Source organism: Salmo salar, chromosome 26 (assembly GCF_965601325.2).
Source record: "Salmo salar chromosome 26, fSalSal1, whole genome shotgun sequence".
In the NCBI taxonomy this organism is placed as follows: Eukaryota; Metazoa; Chordata; class Actinopteri; order Salmoniformes; family Salmonidae; genus Salmo; species Salmo salar.
This window is the reverse complement of record NC_138316.1, coordinates 33337563-33362399: the sequence shown is the minus strand read 5'-3', so window position 1 is coordinate 33362399 and position 24837 is coordinate 33337563. Positions and strand designations below refer to the sequence as shown.

The following is a 24837-nucleotide window of genomic DNA, read 5'->3' as shown; positions in this document are numbered from 1 at the left end:
ACACACACACAAACACACAAAAACACAAACAGATACACAGAATAACTTCTTAAAATGTTTTTATTAGTCCTGTGAAGCAGTATACTGGATTTTATTACAATAGTGTCCTTCCACTGGAAGTGGTGTAACTTACCAATGACCTGTCCTGTGTAGATATCAATGTAGTATCCTGGTCTCTCACTTCCACACAGAATGGCAAACTCATCTAGGGTCAGACAGATGGCAGATTTGAGTGTGTGTGTGTGTGCGTTCTGCACTCAGTGTATATGTGTCTGTGTGTGTGTACTCACTGGTGCTGGGTACAGGACACTGTTCACAGGGTCTGTTCCAGGCCCGTCCAATGTTGTAGGAGCAGCAGCACATCTTCTTGGTCATGTTGAAGGTCAACTCTCCGTCACACGTCCCGTTGTCAGAGTAGAAGTTCCTGTAGCAGAAACTCTTCCTCATGTCTACGGGTGGGAGGGGACAAACAGTCATTAGTCACATGGTGTTGTAGAAGCAGAGGTGCGACACTCTCCATGATAAGAAAGGTAGTTTATTATAGGTCCATAATTAAAAACATCCTGTGAGGTTTTGGTCAGAGACCTTCATCAGACATGGTGTTGTGATGACATAATGTTGAAGAGAATAGATCTAACACATAACACGTCGGCATTGTACATTCAGTCTGTTCTGAATTGACGTACCTGTATAGATAAAGGTTACATACAGTAAATCATATAACCACAAATGATTCTAGCTTGCTGCCAGTCTGTTTCTGTTGTAGTCAGAAACCAACTGTATTCAGACCACACACTCTGTACGTAGTTAAATACATTATTGTTTAACAGTGAGTAGTACAGTGTATGGTACTGTACGTACCCATACAGTTGTTTCCTCCATTGACCTGCATGTAGTCCACAGGGCAGATACAGGTGTAGTTTCCTATGGTGTTATAACACTGGCCTGGTCCACAGATACCTGGACGCTCACACTCATTAACATCTACACACAGAGAGAGAGAGAGAGAGAGAGGAAACAGTCATGTTAAACACAGCTATATGATGTTTATCTTTATCTTTAATTCAATATGCACACAACATTATGAATGTATAATAGAGCCAAGGCGAGGTAGATGTTGGTAGTCTACTCTGGTAGTTAGAGGGCTGCCAGTCAGAGCTGAGGTAGATGTTGGTAGTCTACTCTGGTAGTTAGAGGGCTGCCAGTCAGAGCTGAGGTAGATGTTGGTAGTCTACTCTGGTAGTTAGAGGGCTGCCAGTCAGAGCTGAGGTAGATGTTGGTAGTCTACTCTGGTAGTTAGAGGGCTGCCAGTCAGAGCTGAGGTAGATGTTGGTAGTCTACTCTGGTAGTTAGAGGGCTGCCAGTCAGAGCTGAGGTAGATGTTGGTAGTCTACTCTGGTAGTTAGAGGGCTGCCAGTCAGAGCTGAGGTAGATGTTGGTAGTCTACTCTGGTAGTTAGAGGGCTGCCAGTCAGAGCTGAGGTAGATGTTGGTAGTCTACTCTGGTAGTTAGAGGGCTGCCAGTCAGAGCTGAGGTAGATGTTGGTAGTCTACTCTGGTAGTTAGAGGGCTGCCAGTCAGAGCTGAGGTAGATGTTGGTAGTCTACTCTGGGAGTTAGAGGGCTGAGTCACTGGGAGTGGGGCTGAGTAGAGCTGAGGTAGATGTTGGTAGTCTACTCTGGTAGTTAGAGGGCTGCCAGTCAGAGCTGAGGTAGATGTTGGTAGTCTACTCTGGGAGTTAGAGGGCTGCCAGTCAGAGCTGAGGTAGATGTTGGTAGTCTACTCTGGTAGTTAGAGGGCTGCCAGTCAGAGCTGAGGTAGATGTTGGTAGTCTACTCTGGGTTAGAGGGCTGCCAGTCAGAGCTGAGGTAGATGTTGGTAGTCTACTCTGGTAGTTAGAGGGCTGCCAGTCAGAGCTGAGGTAGATGTTGGTAGTCTACTCTGGTAGTTAGAGGGCTGCCAGTCAGAGCTGAGGTAGATGTTGGTAGTCTACTCTGGTAGTTAGAGGGCTGCCAGTCAGAGCTGAGGTAGATGTTGGTAGTCTACTCTGGGAGTTAGAGGGCTGCCAGTCAGAGCTGAGGTAGATGTTGGTAGTCTACTCTGGTAGTTAGAGGGCTGCCAGTCAGAGCTGAGGTAGATGTTGGTAGTCTACTCTGGTAGTTAGAGGGCTGCCAGTCAGAGCTGAGGTAGATGTTGGTAGTCTACTCTGGTAGTTAGAGGGCTGCCAGTCAGAGCTGAGGTAGATGTTGGTAGTCTACTCTGGTAGTTAGAGGGCTGCCAGTCAGAGCTGAGGTAGATGTTGGTAGTCTACTCTGGGAGTTAGAGGGCTGCCAGTCAGAGCTGAGGTAGATGTTGGTAGTCTACTCTGGTAGTTAGAGGGCTGCCAGTCAGAGCTGAGGTAGATGTTGGTAGTCTACTCTGGTAGTTAGAGGGCTGCCAGTCAGAGCTGAGGTAGATGTTGGTAGTCTACTCTGGTAGTTAGAGGGCTGCCAGTCAGAGCTGAGGTAGATGTTGGTAGTCTACTCTGGTAGTTAGAGGGCTGCCAGTCAGAGCTGAGGTAGATGTTGGTAGTCTACTCTGGGAGTTAGAGGGCTGCCAGTCAGAGCTGAGGTAGATGTTGGTAGTCTACTCTGGTAGTTAGAGGGCTGCCAGTCAGAGCTGAGGTAGATGTTGGTAGTCTACTCTGGTAGTTAGAGGGCTGCCAGTCAGAGCTGAGGTAGATGTTGGTAGTCTACTCTGGTAGTTAGAGGGCTGCCAGTCAGAGCTGAGGTAGATGTTGGTAGTCTACTCTGGTAGTTAGAGGGCTGCCAGTCAGAGCTGAGGTAGATGTTGGTAGTCTACTCTGGGAGTTAGAGGGCTGCCAGTCAGAGCTGAGGTAGATGTTGGTAGTCTACTCTGGTAGTTAGAGGGCTGCCAGTCAGAGCTGAGGTAGATGTTGGTAGTCTACTCTGGTAGTTAGAGGGCTGCCAGTCAGAGCTGAGGTAGATGTTGGTAGTCTACTCTGGGAGTTAGAGGGCTGCCAGTCAGAGCTGAGGTAGATGTTGGTAGTCTACTCTGGTAGTTAGAGGGCTGCCAGTCAGAGCTGAGGTAGATGTTGGTAGTCTACTCTGGGAGTTAGAGGGCTGCCAGTCAGAGCTGAGGTAGATGTTGGTAGTCTACTCTGGTAGTTAGAGGGCTGCCAGTCAGAGCTGAGGTAGATGTTGGTAGTCTACTCTGGTAGTTAGAGGGCTGCCAGTCAGAGCTGAGGTAGATGTTGGTAGTCTACTCTGGTAGTTAGAGGGCTGCCAGTCAGAGCTGAGGTAGATGTTGGTAGTCTACTCTGGTAGTTAGAGGGCTGCCAGTCAGAGCTGAGGTAGATGTTGGTAGTCTACTCTGGTAGTTAGAGGGCTGCCAGTCAGAGCTGAGGTAGATGTTGGTAGTCTACTCTGGTAGTTAGAGGGCTGCCAGTCAGAGCTGAGGTAGATGTTGGTAGTCTACTCTGGTAGTTAGAGGGCTGCCAGTCAGAGCTGAGGTAGATGTTGGTAGTCTACTCTGGTAGTTAGAGGGCTGCCAGTCAGAGCTGAGGTAGATGTTGGTAGTCTACTCTGGTAGTTAGAGGGCTGCCAGTCAGAGCTGAGGTAGATGTTGGTAGTCTACTCTGGTAGTTAGAGGGCTGCCAGTCAGAGCTGAGGTAGATGTTGGTAGTCTACTCTGGTAGTTAGAGGGCTGCCAGTCAGAGCTGAGGTAGATGTTGGTAGTCTACTCTGGTAGTTAGAGGGCTGCCAGTCAGAGCTGAGGTAGATGTTGGTAGTCTACTCTGGGAGTTAGAGGGCTGCCAGTCAGAGCTGAGGTAGATGTTGGTAGTCTACTCTGGTAGTTAGAGGGCTGCCAGTCAGAGCTGAGGTAGATGTTGGTAGTCTACTCTGGGAGTTAGAGGGCTGCCAGTCAGAGCTGAGGTAGATGTTGGTAGTCTACTCTGGTAGTTAGAGGGCTGCCAGTCAGAGCTGAGGTAGATGTTGGTAGTCTACTCTGGTAGTTAGAGGGCTGCCAGTCAGAGCTGAGGTAGATGTTGGTAGTCTACTCTGGTAGTTAGAGGGCTGCCAGTCAGAGCTGAGGTAGATGTTGGTAGTCTACTCTGGTAGTTAGAGGGCTGCCAGTCAGAGCTGAGGTAGATGTTGGTAGTCTACTCTGGTAGTTAGAGGGCTGCCAGTCAGAGCTGAGGTAGATGTTGGTAGTCTACTCTGGTAGTTAGAGGGCTGCCAGTCAGAGCTGAGGTAGATGTTGGTAGTCTACTCTGGGAGTTAGAGGGCTGCCAGTCAGAGCTGAGGTAGATGTTGGTAGTCTACTCTGGTAGTTAGAGGGCTGCCAGTCAGAGCTGAGGTAGATGTTGGTAGTCTACTCTGGTAGTTAGAGGGCTGCCAGTCAGAGCTGAGGTAGATGTTGGTAGTCTACTCTGGTAGTTAGAGGGCTGCCAGTCAGAGCTGAGGTAGATGTTGGTAGTCTACTCTGGTAGTTAGAGGGCTGCCAGTCAGAGCTGAGGTAGATGTTGGTAGTCTACTCTGGTAGTTAGAGGGCTGCCAGTCAGAGCTGAGGTAGATGTTGGTAGTCTACTCTGGTAGTTAGAGGGCTGCCAGTCAGAGCTGAGGTAGATGTTGGTAGTCTACTCTGGTAGTTAGAGGGCTGCCAGTCAGAGCTGAGGTAGATGTTGGTAGTCTACTCTGGTAGTTAGAGGGCTGCCAGTCAGAGCTGAGGTAGATGTTGGTAGTCTACTCTGGTAGTTAGAGGGCTGCCAGTCAGAGCTGAGGTAGATGTTGGTAGTCTACTCTGGGAGTTAGAGGGCTGCCAGTCAGAGCTGAGGTAGATGTTGGTAGTCTACTCTGGTAGTTAGAGGGCTGCCAGTCAGAGCTGAGGTAGATGTTGGTAGTCTACTCTGGTAGTTAGAGGGCTGCCAGTCAGAGCTGAGGTAGATGTTGGTAGTCTACTCTGGTAGTTAGAGGGCTGCCAGTCAGAGCTGAGGTAGATGTTGGTAGTCTACTCTGGTAGTTAGAGGGCTGCCAGTCAGAGCTGAGGTAGATGTTGGTAGTCTACTCTGGTAGTTAGAGGGCTGCCAGTCAGAGCTGAGGTAGATGTTGGTAGTCTACTCTGGTAGTTAGAGGGCTGCCAGTCAGAGCTGAGGTAGATGTTGGTAGTCTACTCTGGTAGTTAGAGGGCTGCCAGTCAGAGCTGAGGTAGATGTTGGTAGTCTACTCTGGGAGTTAGAGGGCTGCCAGTCAGAGCTGAGGTAGATGTTGGTAGTCTACTCTGGGAGTTAGAGGGCTGCCAGTCAGAGCTGAGGTAGATGTTGGTAGTCTACTCTGGTAGTTAGAGGGCTGCCAGTCAGAGCTGAGGTAGATGTTGGTAGTCTACTCTGGGAGTTAGAGGGCTGCCAGTCAGAGCTGAGGTAGATGTTGGTAGTCTACTCTGGGAGTTAGAGGGCTGCCAGTCAGAGCTGAGGTAGATGTTGGTAGTCTACTCTGGTAGTTAGAGGGCTGCCAGTCAGAGCTGAGGTAGATGTTGGTAGTCTACTCTGGTAGTTAGAGGGCTGCCAGTCAGAGCTGAGGTAGATGTTGGTAGTCTACTCTGGTAGTTAGAGGGCTGTCAGTCAGAGCTGAGGTAGATGTTGGTAGTCTACTCTGGTAGTTAGAGGGCTGCCAGTCAGAGCTGAGGTAGATGTTGGTAGTCTACTCTGGGAGTTAGAGGGCTGCCAGTCAGAGCTGAGGTAGATGTTGGTAGTCTACTCTGGTAGTTAGAGGGCTGCCAGTCAGAGCTGAGGTAGATGTTGGTAGTCTACTCTGGTAGTTAGAGGGCTGCCAGTCAGAGCTGAGGTAGATGTTGGTAGTCTACTCTGGTAGTTAGAGGGCTGCCAGTCAGAGCTGAGGTAGATGTTGGTAGTCTACTCTGGGAGTTAGAGGGCTGCCAGTCAGAGCTGAGGTAGATGTTGGTAGTCTACTCTGGTAGTTAGAGGGCTGCCAGTCAGAGCTGAGGTAGATGTTGGTAGTCTACTCTGGTAGTTAGAGGGCTGCCAGTCAGAGCTGAGGTAGATGTTGGTAGTCTACTCTGGTAGTTAGAGGGCTGCCAGTCAGAGCTGAGGTAGATGTTGGTAGTCTACTCTGGGAGTTAGAGGGCTGCCAGTCAGAGCTGAGGTAGATGTTGGTAGTCTACTCTGGTAGTTAGAGGGCTGCCAGTCAGAGCTGAGGTAGATGTTGGTAGTCTACTCTGGGAGTTAGAGGGCTGCCAGTCAGAGCTGAGGTAGATGTTGGTAGTCTACTCTGGTAGTTAGAGGGCTGCCAGTCAGAGCTGAGGTAGATGTTGGTAGTCTACTCTGGGAGTTAGAGGGCTGCCAGTCAGAGCTGAGGTAGATGTTGGTAGTCTACTCTGGTAGTTAGAGGGCTGCCAGTCAGAGCTGAGGTAGATGTTGGTAGTCTACTCTGGTAGTTAGAGGGCTGCCAGTCAGAGCTGAGGTAGATGTTGGTAGTCTACTCTGGTAGTTAGAGGGCTGTCAGTCAGAGCTGAGGTAGATGTTGGTAGTCTACTCTGGTAGTTAGAGGGCTGCCAGTCAGAGCTGAGGTAGATGTTGGTAGTCTACTCTGGTAGTTAGAGGGCTGCCAGTCAGAGCTGAGGTAGATGTTGGTAGTCTACTCTGGGAGTTAGAGGGCTGCCAGTCAGAGCTGAGGTAGATGTTGGTAGTCTACTCTGGTAGTTAGAGGGCTGCCAGTCAGAGCTGAGGTAGATGTTGGTAGTCTACTCTGGTAGTTAGAGGGCTGCCAGTCAGAGCTGAGGTAGATGTTGGTAGTCTACTCTGGTAGTTAGAGGGCTGCCAGTCAGAGCTGAGGTAGATGTTGGTAGTCTACTCTGGGAGTTAGAGGGCTGCCAGTCAGAGCTGAGGTAGATGTTGGTAGTCTACTCTGGTAGTTAGAGGGCTGCCAGTCAGAGCTGAGGTAGATGTTGGTAGTCTACTCTGGTAGTTAGAGGGCTGCCAGTCAGAGCTGAGGTAGATGTTGGTAGTCTACTCTGGTAGTTAGAGGGCTGCCAGTCAGAGCTGAGGTAGATGTTGGTAGTCTACTCTGGTAGTTAGAGGGCTGCCAGTCAGAGCTGAGGTAGATGTTGGTAGTCTACTCTGGTAGTTAGAGGGCTGCCAGTCAGAGCTGAGGTAGATGTTGGTAGTCTACTCTGGTAGTTAGAGGGCTGCCAGTCAGAGATGAGGTAGATGTTGGTAGTCTACTCTGGGAGTTAGAGGGCTGCCAGTCAGAGCTGAGGTAGATGTTGGTAGTCTACTCTGGTAGTTAGAGGGCTGCCAGTCAGAGCTGAGGTAGATGTTGGTAGTCTACTCTGGTAGTTAGAGGGCTGCCAGTCAGAGCTGAGGTAGATGTTGGTAGTCTACTCTGGGAGTTAGAGGGCTGCCAGTCAGAGCTGAGGTAGATGTTGGTAGTCTACTCTGGTAGTTAGAGGGCTGCCAGTCAGAGCTGAGGTAGATGTTGGTAGTCTACTCTGGTAGTTAGAGGGCTGCCAGTCAGAGCTGAGGTAGATGTTGGTAGTCTACTCTGGGAGTTAGAGGGCTGTCAGTCAGAGCTGAGGTAGATGTTGGTAGTCTACTCTGGTAGTTAGAGGGCTGCCAGTCAGAGCTGAGGTAGATGTTGGTAGTCTACTCTGGGAGTTAGAGGGCTGCCAGTCAGAGCTGAGGTAGATGTTGGTAGTCTACTCTGGTAGTTAGAGGGCTGCCAGTCAGAGCTGAGGTAGATGTTGGTAGTCTACTCTGGTAGTTAGAGGGCTGCCAGTCAGAGCTGAGGTAGATGTTGGTAGTCTACTCTGGTAGTTAGAGGGCTGCCAGTCAGAGCTGAGGTAGATGTTGGTAGTCTACTCTGGGAGTTAGAGGGCTGCCAGTCAGAGCTGAGGTAGATGTTGGTAGTCTACTCTGGTAGTTAGAGGGCTGCCAGTCAGAGCTGAGGTAGATGTTGGTAGTCTACTCTGGGAGTTAGAGGGCTGCCAGTCAGAGCTGAGGTAGATGTTGGTAGTCTACTCTGGTAGTTAGAGGGCTGCCAGTCAGAGCTGAGGTAGATGTTGGTAGTCTACTCTGGGAGTTAGAGGGCTGCCAGTCAGAGCTGAGGTAGATGTTGGTAGTCTACTCTGGCAGTTAGAGGGCTGCCAGTCAGAGCTGAGGTAGATGTTGGTAGTCTACTCTGGTAGTTAGAGGGCTGCCAGTCAGAGCTGAGGTAGATGTTGGTAGTCTACTCTGGTAGTTAGAGGGCTGCCAGTCAGAGCTGAGGTAGATGTTGGTAGTCTACTCTGGTAGTTAGAGGGCTGTCAGTCAGAGCTGAGGTAGATGTTGGTAGTCTACTCTGGTAGTTAGAGGGCTGCCAGTCAGAGCTGAGGTAGATGTTGGTAGTCTACTCTGGTAGTTAGAGGGCTGCCAGTCAGAGCTGAGGTAGATGTTGGTAGTCTACTCTGGGAGTTAGAGGGCTGCCAGTCAGAGCTGAGGTAGATGTTGGTAGTCTACTCTGGTAGTTAGAGGGCTGCCAGTCAGAGCTGAGGTAGATGTTGGTAGTCTACTCTGGTAGTTAGAGGGCTGCCAGTCAGAGCTGAGGTAGATGTTGGTAGTCTACTCTGGCAGTTAGAGGGCTGCCAGTCAGAGCTGAGGTAGATGTTGGTAGTCTACTCTGGTAGTTAGAGGGCTGCCAGTCAGAGCTGAGGTAGATGTTGGTAGTCTACTCTGGTAGTTAGAGGGCTGCCAGTCAGAGCTGAGGTAGATGTTGGTAGTCTACTCTGGTAGTTAGAGGGCTGTCAGTCAGAGCTGAGGTAGATGTTGGTAGTCTACTCTGGTAGTTAGAGGGCTGCCAGTCAGAGCTGAGGTAGATGTTGGTAGTCTACTCTGGTAGTTAGAGGGCTGCCAGTCAGAGCTGAGGTAGATGTTGGTAGTCTACTCTGGGAGTTAGAGGGCTGCCAGTCAGAGCTGAGGTAGATGTTGGTAGTCTACTCTGGTAGTTAGAGGGCTGCCAGTCAGAGCTGAGGTAGATGTTGGTAGTCTACTCTGGTAGTTAGAGGGCTGCCAGTCAGAGCTGAGGTAGATGTTGGTAGTCTACTCTGGTAGTTAGAGGGCTGCCAGTCAGAGCTGAGGTAGATGTTGGTAGTCTACTCTGGTAGTTAGAGGGCTGCCAGTCAGAGCTGAGGTAGATGTTGGTAGTCTACTCTGGTAGTTAGAGGGCTGCCAGTCAGAGCTGAGGTAGATGTTGGTAGTCTACTCTGGGAGTTAGAGGGCTGCCAGTCAGAGCTGAGGTAGATGTTGGTAGTCTACTCTGGGAGTTAGAGGGCTGCCAGTCAGAGCTGAGGTAGATGTTGGTAGTCTACTCTGGTAGTTAGAGGGCTGCCAGTCAGAGCTGAGGTAGATGTTGGTAGTCTACTCTGGTAGTTAGAGGGCTGCCAGTCAGAGCTGAGGTAGATGTTGGTAGTCTACTCTGGTAGTTAGAGGGCTGCCAGTCAGAGCTGAGGTAGATGTTGGTAGTCTACTCTGGGAGTTAGAGGGCTGCCAGTCAGAGCTGAGGTAGATGTTGGTAGTCTACTCTGGTAGTTAGAGGGCTGCCAGTCAGAGCTGAGGTAGATGTTGGTAGTCTACTCTGGTAGTTAGAGGGCTGCCAGTCAGAGCTGAGGTAGATGTTGGTAGTCTACTCTGGTAGTTAGAGGGCTGCCAGTCAGAGCTGAGGTAGATGTTGGTAGTCTACTCTGGGAGTTAGAGGGCTGCCAGTCAGAGCTGAGGTAGATGTTGGTAGTCTACTCTGGGAGTTAGAGGGCTGCCAGTCAGAGCTGAGGTAGATGTTGGTAGTCTACTCTGGTAGTTAGAGGGCTGCCAGTCAGAGCTGAGGTAGATGTTGGTAGTCTACTCTGGGAGTTAGAGGGCTGCCAGTCAGAGCTGAGGTAGATGTTGGTAGTCTACTCTGGGAGTTAGAGGGCTGCCAGTCAGAGCTGAGGTAGATGTTGGTAGTCTACTCTGGTAGTTAGAGGGCTGCCAGTCAGAGCTGAGGTAGATGTTGGTAGTCTACTCTGGGAGTTAGAGGGCTGTCAGTCAGAGCTGAGGTAGATGTTGGTAGTCTACTCTGGTAGTTAGAGGGCTGCCAGTCAGAGCTGAAGCTGGGAGTCTTGTACAGGTATTTACAGTATATGATAAAGCTGTTTTAGGTTCTGTCAGGCCATATTCATTAGTAGCCTACAGACTGTCTACTGCATCACTGTACTAGAACCATGTAGCCTGCCAGGCAGAGAGGACAGAGTGTACAGAAAACAGGCTGACATGAAGACAGACATCACAGCTTTATTCCCCTGGTCTGGACAACAAACACTCTCCAATTAAACAGCTATTAGACACAGGCTTTTTTCCTATCTCTCCTTGTCTTCCCATACACACTCACTCTCTTTATCTCTCTCTCAGGTCTGTGTTTAGTAGACTGAGTGTTCCTCCCTCAGGATAGATGTGACCACAGCAGTTAGGGACAGATGTTGACTGTGCCCCAAATAGCACCATATTCCCTATATAGTGCACTACTTTTGTCCAGAGCCCTATTAGCCCGGTCAAAAGTTGTACCCTATAAAGGGAATTTGGTTCCAAATGAGACACAGCCCAGAACTCTGCTATTGTCCTGTTGTTAGAACATTATGGACAGGTGATGTCACTTGTGTCCTGAGAACTAAACATTCCTGTTATCCTGAGTTATGATGAGTTGTGTTGTTAGGAGAGAGAGAGAGAGAGAGAGAGAGAGAGAGAGAGAGAGAGAGAGAGGAACCAGAGAGTGATGATGCTAGGAGTGAGAGAGAGAGAGAGCGAGAGAGAGACAGACAGACAGACAGACAGACAGACAGACAGACAGACAGACAGACAGACAGACAGACAGACAGACAGACAGACAGACAGACAGACAGACAGACAGACAGACAGACAGACAGACAGACAGACAGACAGACAGACAGACAGACAGGGAGAGAGGAACACAGAGAGAGAGAAAGAGAGGAACACAGAGAGAGAGAGAAAGAGAGAAAGAGGGAGAGAGAGAGGGAGAGAGAAAGGAACACAGAGAGAGAGAGAGAAAGAGAGAGAGAGAGAGAGAGAGAGAGAGAGGGAGAGAGAGAGGGAGAGAGAAAGGAACACAGAGAGAGAGAGAGAGAGAGAGAGGGAGAGAGAGAGAGAGGAACACAGAGAGAGAGAGAAAGAGGGAGAGAGAGAGCGAGAGGGAGAGAGAGAGGAACACAGCACACCTACATTACAGGACAACAAGGTCTGGTCATTCATTACTCTCTATTCTTCTCTTTTCTCCTCCTCTCTTCCAAAAACACTCCTCACTGTCTAGACTCAATTTCATGCCTGAGTGTGTATAATGATAGTGTGTGTGTGTGTGTGTGTGTGTGTGTGTGTGTGTGTGTGTGTGTGTGTGTGTGTGTGTGTGTGTGTGTGTGTGTGTGTGTGTGTGTGTGTGTGTGTGTGTGTGTGTGTGTGTGTGTGAAAGCATTTGCACGTGTGTGTGTCTATGAGGGCCATGAGTATGTGTGTGTGTCTGTACCTTCACAGACTCTGTTCTCCTCGTTGAGTTGGAAGCCTTTGGGACATTCACACTGGAAGCTACCAAAGGTGTTGATGCAGTTTCCTCCTTGACACAAGCCTGGCAGCTCCTGGCACTCATTGATGTCTGAATGTGAATGAGAACACAGAGATAGGGGTTAGGTTGAACTAACCTTCCAGTGTTGCAGTGATGGGGATAGGGGTTAGCACACAATGAAACACAACACATGATATTTATGGGGGTTAGGTTGAACTAACCTTCTAGTATGACAGTGATGGGGTTAGAGGTCAGGGTTTAGGTTGAACTAACCTTCCAGTATGACAGTGATGGGGTTAGAGGTCAGGGTTTAGGTTGAACTAACCTTCCAGTATGACAGTGATGGGGTTAGAGGTCAGGGTTTAGGTTGAACTAACCTTCCAGTATAACAGTGATGGGGTTAGAGGTCAGGGTTTAGGTTGAACTAACCGTCCAGTATAACAGTGATGGGGTTAGAGGTCAGAGGTGAGATTGAACTAACCTTCCAGTATGACAGTGATGGGGTTAGAGGTCAGGGTTTAGGTTGAACTAACCTTCCAGTATAACAGTGATGGGGTTAGAGGTCAGGGTTTAGGTTGAACTAACCTTCCAGTATAACAGTGATGGGGTTAGAGGTCAGAGGTTAGGTTGAACTAACCTTCCAGTATAACAGTGATGGGGTTAGAGGTCAGGGTTTAGGTTGAACTAACCTTCCAGTATAACAGTGATGGGGTTAGAGGTCAGTGGTTAGGTTGAACTAACCTTCCAGTATAACAGTGATGGGGTTAGAGGTCAGGGTTTAGGTTGAACTAACCTTCCAGTATAACAGTGATGGGGTTAGAGGTCAGGGTTTAGGTTGAACTAACCTTCCAGTATAACAGTGATGGGGTTAGAGGTCAGTGGTTAGGTTGAACTAACCTTCCAGTATAACAGTGATGGGGTTAGAGGTCAGGGTTTAGGTTGAACTAACCTTCCAGTATAACAGTGATGGGGTTAGAGGTCAGTGGTTTAGGTTGAACTAACCGTCCAGTATAACAGTGATGGGGTTAGAGGTCAGAGGTGAGGTTGAACTAACCTTCCAGTATGACAGTGATGGGGTTAGAGGTCAGGGTTTAGGTTGAACTAACCGTCCAGTATAACAGTGATGGGGTTAGAGGTCAGAGGTGAGGTTGAACTAACCTTCCAGTATGACAGTGATGGGGTTAGAGGTCAGGGTTTAGGTTGAACTAACCTTCCAGTATAACAGTGATGGGGTTAGAGGTCAGGGTTTAGGTTGAACTAACCTTCCAGTATAACAGTGATGGGGTTAGAGGTCAGAGGTTAGGTTGAACTAACCTTCCAGTATAACAGTGATGGGGTTAGAGGTCAGGGTTTAGGTTGAACTAACCTTCCAGTATAACAGTGATGGGGTTAGAGGTCAGGGTTTAGGTTGAACTAACCTTCCAGTATAACAGTGATGGGGTTAGAGGTCAGAGGTTAGGTTGAACTAACCTTCCAGTATAACAGTGATGGGGTTAGAGGTCAGGGTTTAGGTTGAACTAACCTTCCAGTATAACAGTGATGGGGTTAGAGGTCAGTGGTTAGGTTGAACTAACCTTCCAGTATAACAGTGATGGGGTTAGAGGTCAGGGTTTAGGTTGAACTAACCTTCCAGTATAACAGTGATGGGGTTAGAGGTCAGGGTTTAGGTTGAACTAACCTTCCAGTATAACAGTGATGGGGTTAGAGGTCAGGGTTTAGGTTGAACTAACCTTCCAGTATAACAGTGATGGGGTTAGAGGTCAGGGTTTAGGTTGAACTAACCTTCCAGTATAACAGTGATGGGGTTAGAGGTCAGGGTTTAGGTTGAACTAACCTTCCAGTATAACAGTGATGGGGTTAGAGGTCAGGGTTTAGGTTGAACTAACCTTCCAGTATAACAGTGATGGGGTTAGAGGTCAGAGGTTAGGTTGAACTAACCTTCCAGTATAACAGTGATGGGGTTAGAGGTCAGGGAGGGAGCTAACCTTCCAGTATAACAGTGATGGGGTTAGAGGTCAGGGTTTAGGTTGAACTAACCTTCCAGTATAACAGTGATGAGGTTAGAGGTCAGGGTTTAGGTTGAACTAACCTTCCAGTATAACAGTGATGGGGTTAGAGGTCAGGGTTTAGGTTGAACTAACCTTCCAGTATAACAGTGATGGGGTTAGAGGTCAGGGTTTAGGTTGAACTAACCGTCCAGTATAACAGTGATGGGGTTAGAGGTCAGGGTTTAGGTTGAACTAACCTTCCAGTATGACAGTGATGGGGTTAGAGGTCAGGGTTTAGGTTGAACTAACCTTCCAGTATAACAGTGATGGGGTTAGAGGTCAGGGTTTAGGTTGAACTAACCTTCCAGTATAACAGTGATGGGGTTAGAGGTCAGGGTTTAGGTTGAACTAACCTTCCAGTATGACAGTGATGGGGTTAGAGGTCAGGGTTTAGGTTGAACTAACCTTCCAGTATAACAGTGATGGGGTTAGAGGTCAGGGTTTAGGTTGAACTAACCTTCCAGTATAACAGTGATGGGGTTAGAGGTCAGGGTTTAGGTTGAACTAACCTTCCAGTATAACAGTGATGGGGTTAGAGGTCAGGGTTTAGGTTGAACTAACCTTCCAGTATGACAGTGATGGGGTTAGAGGTCAGGGTTTAGGTTGAACTAACCTTCCAGTATGACAGTGATGGGGTTAGAGGTCAGGGTTTAGGTTGAACTAACCTTCCAGTATAACAGTGATGGGGTTAGAGGTCAGGGTTTAGGTTGAACTAACCTTCCAGTATAACAGTGATGGGGTTAGAGGTCAGGGTTTAGGTTGAACTAACCTTCCAGTATAACAGTGATGGGGTTAGAGGTCAGGGTTTAGGTTGAACTAACCTTCCAGTATAACAGTGATGGGGTTAGAGGTCAGGGTTTAGGTTGAACTAACCTTCCAGTATAACAGTGATGGGGTTAGAGGTCAGTGGTTAGGTTGAACTAACCTTCCAGTATAACAGTGATGGGGTTAGAGGTCAGAGGTTAGGTTGAACTAACCTTCCAGTATAACAGTGATGGGGTTAGAGGTCAGGGTTTAGGTTGAACTAACCTTCCAGTATAACAGTGATGGGGTTAGAGGTCAGGGTTTAGGTTGAACTAACCTTCCAGTATAACAGTGATGGGGTTAGAGGTCAGAGGTTAGGTTGAACTAACCTTCCAGTATAACAGTGATGGGGTTAGAGGTCAGTGGTTAGGTTGAACTAACCTTCCAGTATAACAGTGATGGGGTTAGAGGTCAGGGTTTAGGTTGAACTAACCTTCCAGTATAACAGTGATGGGGTTAGAGGTCAGGGTTTAGGTTGAACTAACCTTCCAGTATAACAGTGATGGGGTTAGAGGTCAGGGTTTAGGTTGAACTAACCTTCCAGTATAACAGTGATGGGGTTAGAGGTCAGGGTTTAGGTTGAACTAACCTTCCAGTATAACAGTGATGGGGTTAGAGGTCAGTGGTTAGGTTGAACTAACCTTCCAGTATAACAGTGATGGGGTTAGAGGTCAGAGGTTTAGGTTGAACTAACCTTCCAGTATAACAGTGATGGGGTTAGAGGTCAGGGTTTAGGTTGAACTAACCTTCCAGTATAACAGTGATGGGGTTAGAGGTCAGAGGTGAGGTTGAACTAACCTTCCAGTATGACAGTGATGGGGTTAGAGGTCAGGGTTTAGGTTGAACTAACCTTCCAGTATAACAGTGATGGGGTTAGAGGTCAGGGTTTAGGTTGAACTAACCTTCCAGTATAACAGTGATGGGGTTAGAGGTCAGAGGTTAGGTTGAACTAACCTTCCAGTATAACAGTGATGGGGTTAGAGGTCAGAGGTTTAGGTTGAACTAACCTTCCAGTATAACAGTGATGGGGTTAGAGGTCAGTGGTTTAGGTTGAACTAACCTTCCAGTATAACAGTGATGGGGTTAGAGGTCAGGGTTTAGGTTGAACTAACCTTCCAGTATAACAGTGATGGGGTTAGAGGTCAGGGTTTAGGTTGAACTAACCTTCCAGTATAACAGTGATGGGGTTAGAGGTCAGAGGTTAGGTTGAACTAACCTTCCAGTATAACAGTGATGGGGTTAGAGGTCAGGGTTTAGGTTGAACTAACCTTCCAGTATAACAGTGATGGGGTTAGAGGTCAGTGGTTAGGTTGAACTAACCTTCCAGTATAACAGTGATGGGGTTAGAGGTCAGGGTTTAGGTTGAACTAACCTTCCAGTATAACAGTGATGGGGTTAGAGGTCAGGGTTTAGGTTGAACTAACCTTCCAGTATAACAGTGATGGGGTTAGAGGTCAGGGTTTAGGTTGAACTAACCTTCCAGTATAACAGTGATGGGGTTAGAGGTCAGAGGTTAGGTTGAACTAATCTTCCAGTATAACAGTGATGGGGTTAGAGGTCAGAAGTAACCTTCCAGTATAACAGTGATGGGGTTAGAGGTCAGGGTTTAGGTTGAACTAACCTTCCAGTATAACAGTGATGGGGTTAGAGGTCAGGGTTTAGGTTGAACTAACCTTCCAGTATAACAGTGATGGGGTTAGAGGTCAGGGTTTAGGTTGAACTAACCTTCCAGTATAACAGTGATGGGGTTAGAGGTCAGGGTTTAGGTTGAACTAACCGTCCAGTATAACAGTGATGGGGTTAGAGGTCAGAGGTGAGGTTGAACTAACCTTCCAGTATGACAGTGATGGGGTTAGAGGTCAGGGTTTAGGTTGAACTAACCTTCCAGTATAACAGTGATGGGGTTAGAGGTCAGGGTTTAGGTTGAACTAACCTTCCAGTATAACAGTGATGGGGTTAGAGGTCAGGGTTTAGGTTGAACTAACCTTCCAGTATAACAGTGATGGGGTTAGAGGTCAGAGGTTAGGTTGAACTAACCTTCCAGTATAACAGTGATGGGGTTAGAGGTCAGTGGTTAGGTTGAACTAACCTTCCACTATAACAGTGATGGGGTTAGAGGTCAGAGGTTAGGTTGAACTAACCTTCCAGTATAACAGTGATGGGGTTAGAGGTCAGGGTTTAGGTTGAACTAACCTTCCAGTATGACAGTGATGGGGTTAGAGGTCAGGGTTTAGGTTGAACTAACCTTCCAGTATGACAGTGATGGGGTTAGAGGTCAGGGTTTAGGTTGAACTAACCTTCCAGTATAACAGTGATGGGGTTAGAGGTCAGGGTTTAGGTTGAACTAACCTTCCAGTATAACAGTGATGGGGTTAGAGGTCAGGGTTTAGGTTGAACTAACCTTCCAGTATAACAGTGATGGGGTTAGAGGTCAGAGGTTAGGTTGAACTAACCTTCCAGTATAACAGTGATGGGGTTAGAGGTCAGGGTTTAGGTTGAACTAACCTTCCAGTATAACAGTGATGGGGTTAGAGGTCAGTGGTTAGGTTGAACTAACCTTCCACTATAACAGTGATGGGGTTAGAGGTCAGAGGTTAGGTTGAACTAACCTTCCAGTATAACAGTGATGGGGTTAGAGGTCAGGGTTTAGGTTGAACTAACCTTCCAGTATAACAGTGATGGGGTTAGAGGTCAGGGTTTAGGTTGAACTAACCTTCCAGTATAACAGTGATGGGGTTAGAGGTCAGAGGTTAGGTTGAACTAACCTTCCAGTATAACAGTGATGGGGTTAGGTCTGAATCCCTCTCCTCCTGGACACAACGTCTTGTACTCCGCTGGAAGACAAGAGATTTATTCACTACATTACAACATTCAGGGATCTTTCCATGTATTTCTGATGTGAGTATTGTGTTAGATGGGGTGATAGGTCAGACTGACTCACAGGAGTTGAGAGGGGGGCAGGATTCACAGGGTGTTCCCCAGGCCTGCCCTAGAGAACAGCAGCAGGAGGCTTTGGACACCGCCACACCTATCTCATTGGAACAGACCAAACTCTCAGATGCATCCCCCCGCATCCGCACGTCCAGATAGCAGTCCCCAGAACGAGTGTCTGGGAAGGGACACACATACTCAGTCATCTCCCATCAGAAGTACCCATACTGAATGTGTGTGTGTGAGTGAGTCCAGAGCGATGTCTCACCTACACAGCCCACGCGTGTGGGGTTGAGTTCGAAGTCTTGAGGACAGTTACAGATGTAGCTACCTGGGGTGTTGACACACAGTCCACTGATACAGGTGGTCGGGTCAGCACACTCATTAATGTCTGATAGGAGAGGGAGAGAGAGAGAGAGAGAGAGAGAGAGAGAGAGAGAGAGAGAGAGAGAGAGAGAGAGACAGTAGTATTAGCATGCAATAACATTAAGACAGTCACAAATGTCTCAGTGTGTACGCTAGTGATGTGATGTGTGTGTGTGTGTGTGTGTGTGTGTGTGTGTGTGTGTGTGTGTGTGTGTGTGGTGTGTGTGTGTGTGTGTGTGTGTGTGTGTGTGTGTGTGCGTGTGTGTGTGCGTGTGTGTGTGCGTGGTATTAGGGAGTGGGTGTCAGTCCTCATCATTAATATGACTCCTTATACTCCATGACAACATGCTGAGGGAGGAGAGGAATCATCCCTTTCTCCGTCCCTCCATCCCAGTGGAGAGGGGGATGAGTCTGATTGGGGTCAGGAGGGATGAGGGTTTGGGTGGGGGAGACTGGTCGTCTCTTCACAGTGTCCAGAGAACAGAGTGACAACACAGAGACTCAGGGACAGTCTTACTGACAGGCCATTTAGCCTTGTATTAACCTTTTGTTCTTTGTTTTAGTGTCTATGGAGAAACACATAGCATTGATGCCAATGTAATGTGCTATTCTACTGGGCTTAATATACAGTCTATATCCTGATGTAAACTACTTCTCTGAGGAGAGTTACACTGGGGTGACGGTGTGTGTTCTCACACAGAGAAGACTGTGCTATGTGTGTATGCCTATGTTAACAGGTGTGTGTTCTCACACAGAGAAGACTGTGCTATGTGTGTATGCCTATGTTAACAGGTGTGTGTTCTCACACAGAGAAGACTGTGCTATGTGTGTATGCCTATGTTAACAGGTGTGTGTTCTCACACAGAGAAGACTGTGCTATGTGTGTATGCCCATGTTAACAGGTGTGTGTTCTCACACAGAGAAGACTGTGCTGTGTGTATGCCCATGTTAACAGGTGTGTGTTCTCACACAGAGAAGACTGTGCTGTGTGTATGCCCATGTTAACAGGTGTGTGTGTGTGTGTGGTTTACCAGTGCAGTTGCCTCCGCTCCTGTCCAGCTCGTAGCCGATGCTACACTGACACCTGAACAGCCCCGGAATGTTCTGACACCTTCCATTCACACAGATATCGGCAAAGGTACACTCGTCTATGTCTGTGGGAGGGAGGGAGGGAGGGAGGGAGGGAGGGAGGGAGGGAGGGAGGGAGGGAGGGAGGGAGGGAGGAGGGGGAGAGAGAGAACGGTTAGAGAGGGAGTCCAGCTGTGAAGGATAAGTGGGTCCTGGGACAGAGTGTACCTTGACACACACACAAACACATGTACACACACACTATAAGAGACAAACACATACTAAGGGACACGCACACTAAGGGACACACACGCACACTAAGGGACACACACACTAAGGGACACGCACACTAAGGGACACACACGCACACTAAGGGACACACACGCACACTAAGGGACACACACACTAAGGGACACACACGCACACTAAGGGACACACACGCACACTAAGGGACACACACACTAAGGGACACACACGCACACTAAGGGACACACACGCACACTAAGGGACACACACGCACACTAAGGGACACACACACTAAGGGACACACACACTAAGGGACACACACGCACACTAAGGGACACACACGCACACTAAGGGACACACACACTAAGGGACACACACGCACACTAAGGGACACACACACACACTAAGGGACACACACACTAAGGGACACACACACTAAGGGACACACACACACACACACACTAAGGGACACACACACTAAGGGACACACACGCACACTAAGGGACACACACGCACACTAAGGGACACACACACTAAGGGACACACACACTAAGGGACACACACACTCATGCTGACAGAATACCAGTGTGCTGCAGTTAATTTTTTAAATTATTGGTTCAAGAAGTCTAAAGTTAAACATAAGGGGACCTGTTTGAGCATGTATCTCATTCCAGCCCTGTGTTATTATCGGCAATATAAACCTCTCCTTTCTCTTTAATAAAGCAGAACTGTAAACTATATATAAACTATAAACATATCGACTATTCCAAAACAGCCTTCTTTTAACAGCATGTAACTGTTAGATAATATTGTGATTTAAATGTACACATGGCAGAAATAGACACAGTGTTGTTAGGGTTTCAGTAGCTGTCTTACCCTCGCAGGCCTTTCCGTCCGGGGTTGGGATGAAGCCCATGTCACATTCACAACGGTAGCCTCCAGGAACATTCAGGCAGTTACCGCTCTCACACAGGTTCACGTTATCCGCACACTCATCGCTGTCTGCACCAGAGCACATAAACACATCATTACAAATCACTTCACTGAGAATAATAAACAGGTACTGAGATCTACAGTCAAGTGAAATATTTCAAGGTGAGTCAGTGTGTGAAGCTGTGACCTGAGCAGTAGAAGCCGTCCCCAGAGAATCCGTCCTTGCAGTGGCAGCGGTATGATCCCATGGTGTTCAGACAGTCGGCGTTGTTGCTGCACATGTGGGTCCCGTTGGAACACTCATCCAGGTCTGCAACACACACGGTTGATTATTGGTGCTTGATAAACCATTCATAACGGGGATAGATAGTATTAGATGTAGCTGGGTTGATAAACATCTACAACTGATACAGATAACTGAATGGTTTATAACTGGTGAACTGGTAGACGTTTCTAAAACATTTCAGATACAGTAGTTATACCAAAGTTGGTGGTTAATGGTTACTACAAGTCATAATTGGTCATAGCTGGTCACATCTGGTCATAGATGGTCATAAGTTGTTCCTACCTGTTCATGGCAGTTCATTGCTGTTCATAGCTGGTCATAGCGGTTTATAGGTTGTTCCTACCTGTTCCTCCCTGTTCATGGCTGTTCATGGCTGTTCACAGCTGGTTATAGCTGGTCATAGGTTGTTCCTACCTGTGCATTTGATCCCATCTCCAATCCATCCCGGAGCACAGCTACACTTGAAGCTGCCAGCCGTGTTGGTACATGAGGCATGGCTGTCACAGTTATGGGCCCCAATCTCACACTCATTAATATCTACAGAGAGAGAGATGAGAGTTAGTATGGAACTCACTTGTGAAAAGTTTACAAGTTGTTTGTGTTTGGTCAACTGATGTGTCTTGTGTTATTGTGTGGTTGTTGTTAGGGTGATGTAAGGTTATTGTTAGGTCGATGTTTGGTTGACTGGTCGGTGTGTCCTGGTTTATCTGCTCAGAGACATACACTGAAGCCAGCCCGCATCGGCCTCTGATGAAATCAATGATGAAATGAGAGAAATATACTGCACTGCTGGTACAGAACCAGAACATTACCCTATCACTCAACTGCTCTCTCTCTATCTCACTCTTCCTCTCTCTCTTTCCCTCTCCTTCTCTCTCTCTTTTTCCTTCTGATTCAGTCTCTCTGATCTGGATCAGTCTCTCTAGTCTGGTTTAGTCTCTCTGGTCTGGTTCAGTCTCTCTCTGGTCTGGTTCAGTCTCTCTCTGGTCTGGTTCAGTCTCTCTCTGGTCTGGTTCAGTCTCTCTCTGGTCTGGTTCAGTCTCTCTCTGGTCTAATTCAATCTCTCTGGTCTGGTTCAGTCTCTCTGGTCTGGTTCAGTCTCTCTCTGGTCTAATTCAGTCTCTCTGGTCTGGTTCAGTCTCTCTGGTCTGGTTCAGTCTCTCTCTGGTCTAATTCAGTCTCTCTCTGGTCTGGTTCAGTCTCTCTCTGGTCTGGTTCAGTCTCTCTGGTCTGGTTCAGTTTCTCTGGTCTGGTTCAGTCTCTCTCTGGTCTGGTTCAGTCTCTCTCTGGTCTGGTTCAGTCTCTCTCTGGTCTGGTTCAGTCTCTCTGGTCTGGTTCAGTCTCTCTGGTCTGGTTCAGTCTCTCTCTGGTCTGGTTCAGTCTCTCTCTGGTCTAATTCAGTCTCTCTGGTCTGGTTCAGTCTCTCTGGTCTGGTTCAGTCTCTCTGGTCTGGTTCAGTCTCCCTCTGGTCTGGTTCAGTCTCTCTCTGGTCTGGTTCAGTCTCTCTCTGGTCTGGTTCAGTCTCTCTCTGGTCTAATTCAGTCTCTCTGGTCTGGTTCAGTCTCTCTGGTCTGGTTCAGTCTCTCTGGTCTGGTTCAGTCTCTCTGGTCTGGTTCAGTCTCTCTCTGGTCTGATTCAGTTTCTCTGGTCTGTCTTCAGTTTCTCTGGTCTGGTTCAGTCTCTCTGGTCTGGTTCAGTCTCTCTCTGGTCTAAATCACTCTCTCTGGTCTGGTTCAGTCTCTCTGGTCTGGTTCAGTCTCTCTGGTCTGGTTCAGTCTCTCTGGTCTGGTTCAGTCTCTCTCTGGTCTGATTCAGTTTCTCTGGTCTGTCTTCAGTCTCTCTCTGGTCTGGTTCAGTGTCTCTCTGGTCTGGTTCAGTTTCTCTGGTCTGTCTTCAGTCTCTCTGGTCTGGTTCAGTCTTTGGTCTAATTCAGTCTCTCTCTGGTCTGGTTCAGTCTCTCTCTGGTCTGGTTCAGTCTCTCTCTGGTCTGGTTCAGTTTCTCTGCTCTGTCTTCAGTCTCTCTGGTCTGGTCTGGTTTAGTCCCTCTGGTCTAGTTCAGTCTCTCTCTCTGGTCTGGTCTGGTTTAGTCCCTCTGGTCTAGTTCAGTCTCTCTCTCTGGTCTGGTCTGGTTCAGTCTCTCTCTCTGGTCTGGTCTGGTTCAGTCTCTCTGGTCTGATTCAGTCTCTCTGGTCTGGTCTGGTTTAGTCTCTCTGGTCTGGTTCAGTCTCTCTCTCTGGTCTGGTCTGGTCTGGTTCAGTCTCTCTCTCTGATCTGGTCTGGTTCAGTCTCTCTGGCTTGGTCTGGTTTAGTCCCTCTGGTCTGGTTCAGTGTCTCTCTCTGGTCTGGTCTGGTTCAGTCCTTATGGTCTGGTTCAGTCTCTCTCTCTGATCTGGTCTGGTTCAGTCTCTCTGGCTTGGTCTGGTTTAGTCCCTCTGGTCTGGTTCAGTCTCTCTCTCTGATCTGGTCTGGTTCAGTCTCTCTGGCTTGGTCTGGTTTAGTCCCTCTGGTCTGGTTCAGTGTCTCTCTCTGGTCTGGTCTGGTTCAGTCCTTATGGTCTGGTTCAGTCTCTCTCTCTGGTCTGGTCTGGTTCAGTCTCTCTCTCTGGTTTGGTCTGGTTCAGTGTCTCTCTCTGGTCTGGTCTGGTTCAGTCCTTATGGTCTGCATGTCCAGGCCTCTCTACCACTCAGACTTTCACTGGAGCAGCTAACCTCCATCACAGACAGTCAGACCTACTGCCCATCAACAAACACATCTTCAACTGGAGCTGTGGCAATGAAGGCTAGATAGTGTGTGTGTGTGTGTGTGTGTGTGTGTGTGTGTGTGTGTGTGTGTGTGTGTGTGTGTGTGTGTGTGTGTGTGTGTGTGTGTGTGTGTGTGTGTGTGTGTGTGTGTGTGTGTGTGTGTGTGTGTGTGTATTTGTCCTATTTCATACATATACAGTCCTGGCCAAAAGTTTTGAGAATGACACAAATATACATTTTCACAAAGTCTGCTGCCTCAGTTTGTATGATGGTAATTTGCATATACTCCAGAATGTTATGAAGAGTGATCAGATGAATTGCAATTAATTGCAAAGTCCCTCTTTGCCATGCAAATTAACTGAATCCCCCAAAAACATTTCCACTGCATTTCAGCCCTGCCACAAAAGGACCAGCTGGCATCACGTCAGTGATTCTCTCGTTAACGCAGGTGTAAGTGTTGACGAGGACAAGGCTAGAGATCACTCTGTCATGCTGATTGAGTTCGAATAACAGACTGTAACGTGCCGTCATCATTGCTTTGCACAAAAAGGGCTTTACAGGCAAGGATATTGCTGCCAGTAAGATTGCACCAAAATCAACCATTTATTGGATCATCAAGACCTTCAAGGAGAGCGGTTCAATTGTTGTGAAGGCGGCTTCAGGGCACCGAAGAAAGCCCAGCAAGCACCAGGACCGTCTCCTAAAGTTGATTCAGCTGTGGTATCTGGGAACCACCAGTACAGAGCTTGCTCAGGAATGGCAGCAGGCAGGTGTGAGTGCATCTGCACGCACTGTGAGGCAAAGACTTTTGGAGGATGGCCTGGTGTCAAGAAGGGCAGCAAAGAAGCCACTTCTCTCCAGGAAAAACATCAGGGACAGACTGATATTCTGCAAAAAGTACAGGGATTGGACTGCTGAGGACTGGGGTAAAGTCATTTTCTCTGATGAATCCCCTTTCCGATTGTTTGGGGCATCCGGGAAAAAAGCTTGTCCGGAGAAGACAAGGTGAGTGCTACCATCAGTCCTGTGTCATGCCAACAGTAAAGCATCCTGAGACCATTCATGTGTGGGGTTGCTTCTCAGCCAAGGGAGTGGGCTCACTCACAATTTTGCCTAAGAACACAGCCATGAATAAAGAATGGTACCAACGCATCCTCCGAGAGCAACTTCTCCCAACCATCCAGGAACAGTTTGGTGACGAACAATGCCTTTTCCAGCATGATGGAGCACCTTGCCATAAGGCAAAAGTGATAACTAAGTGGCTCGGGGAACAAAACATCGATATTTTGGGCCCATGGCCAGGAAACTCCCCAGACCGTAATCCCATTGAGAACTTGTGGTCAATTCTCAAGAGGCGGGTGGACGAACAAAACCCCACAATTTCTGACAAACTCCAAGCATTGATTATGCAAGAATGGCCTGCCATCAGTCAGGATGTGGCCCAGAAGTTTATTGACAGCATGCCAGGGTGGATTGCAGAGGTCTTGAAAAAGAAGGGTCAACACTGCAAATATTGACTCTTTGCATCAACTTCATGTAATTGTCAATAAAAGCCTTTGACACTTATGAAATGCTTGTAATTATACTTCAGTATTCCATAGTAACATCTGTCAAAAATATCTAAAGACACTGAAGCATCAAACTTTGTGGAAATTAATATTTGTGTCATTCTCAAAACTTTTGGCCACGACTGTACAAGTGTGAATTAATACGCATGTGTGAGTTGGATATGTGTTATTTGCATATCCCAACTATCCCATAGACACCCTTGGAGAATGGGGTCACAGCCAGGGTCTGCCATGGTTAAGGGCCTTGCTCAGG

The 24837-nt window shown here is 48.0% G+C and overlaps 1 protein-coding gene across 6 annotated transcripts in view; it reads right to left on the bottom strand.

Annotated features, from left to right (window-relative positions):
- Positions 1–24837, bottom strand: part of LOC106593245 (fibrillin-1) — a 169848-nt gene that overhangs the window by 40387 nt on the left and 104624 nt on the right. For all 6 annotated transcript variants that reach the window (XR_014382842.1, XR_014382844.1, XR_014382843.1 and 3 more), the window contains exons 33-43: positions 20690–20812; positions 20177–20299; positions 19933–20058; positions 18774–18896; positions 17645–17767; positions 17387–17554; positions 17211–17279; positions 11558–11683; positions 862–984; positions 291–449; positions 134–205 (exon numbers count right to left, since the gene is read on the bottom strand). Coding sequence is in view for 3 of the 6 variants with exons in the window: in XM_082969630.1 (XP_082825756.1) it covers positions 134–205; positions 291–449; positions 862–984; positions 11558–11683; positions 17211–17279; positions 17387–17554; positions 17645–17767; positions 18774–18896; positions 19933–20058; positions 20177–20299; positions 20690–20812 (1335 nt within the window). In the remaining 3 variants the exon portion in view is untranslated. The remainder of the gene's footprint in view (positions 1–133; positions 206–290; positions 450–861; positions 985–11557; positions 11684–17210; positions 17280–17386; positions 17555–17644; positions 17768–18773; positions 18897–19932; positions 20059–20176; positions 20300–20689; positions 20813–24837) is intronic.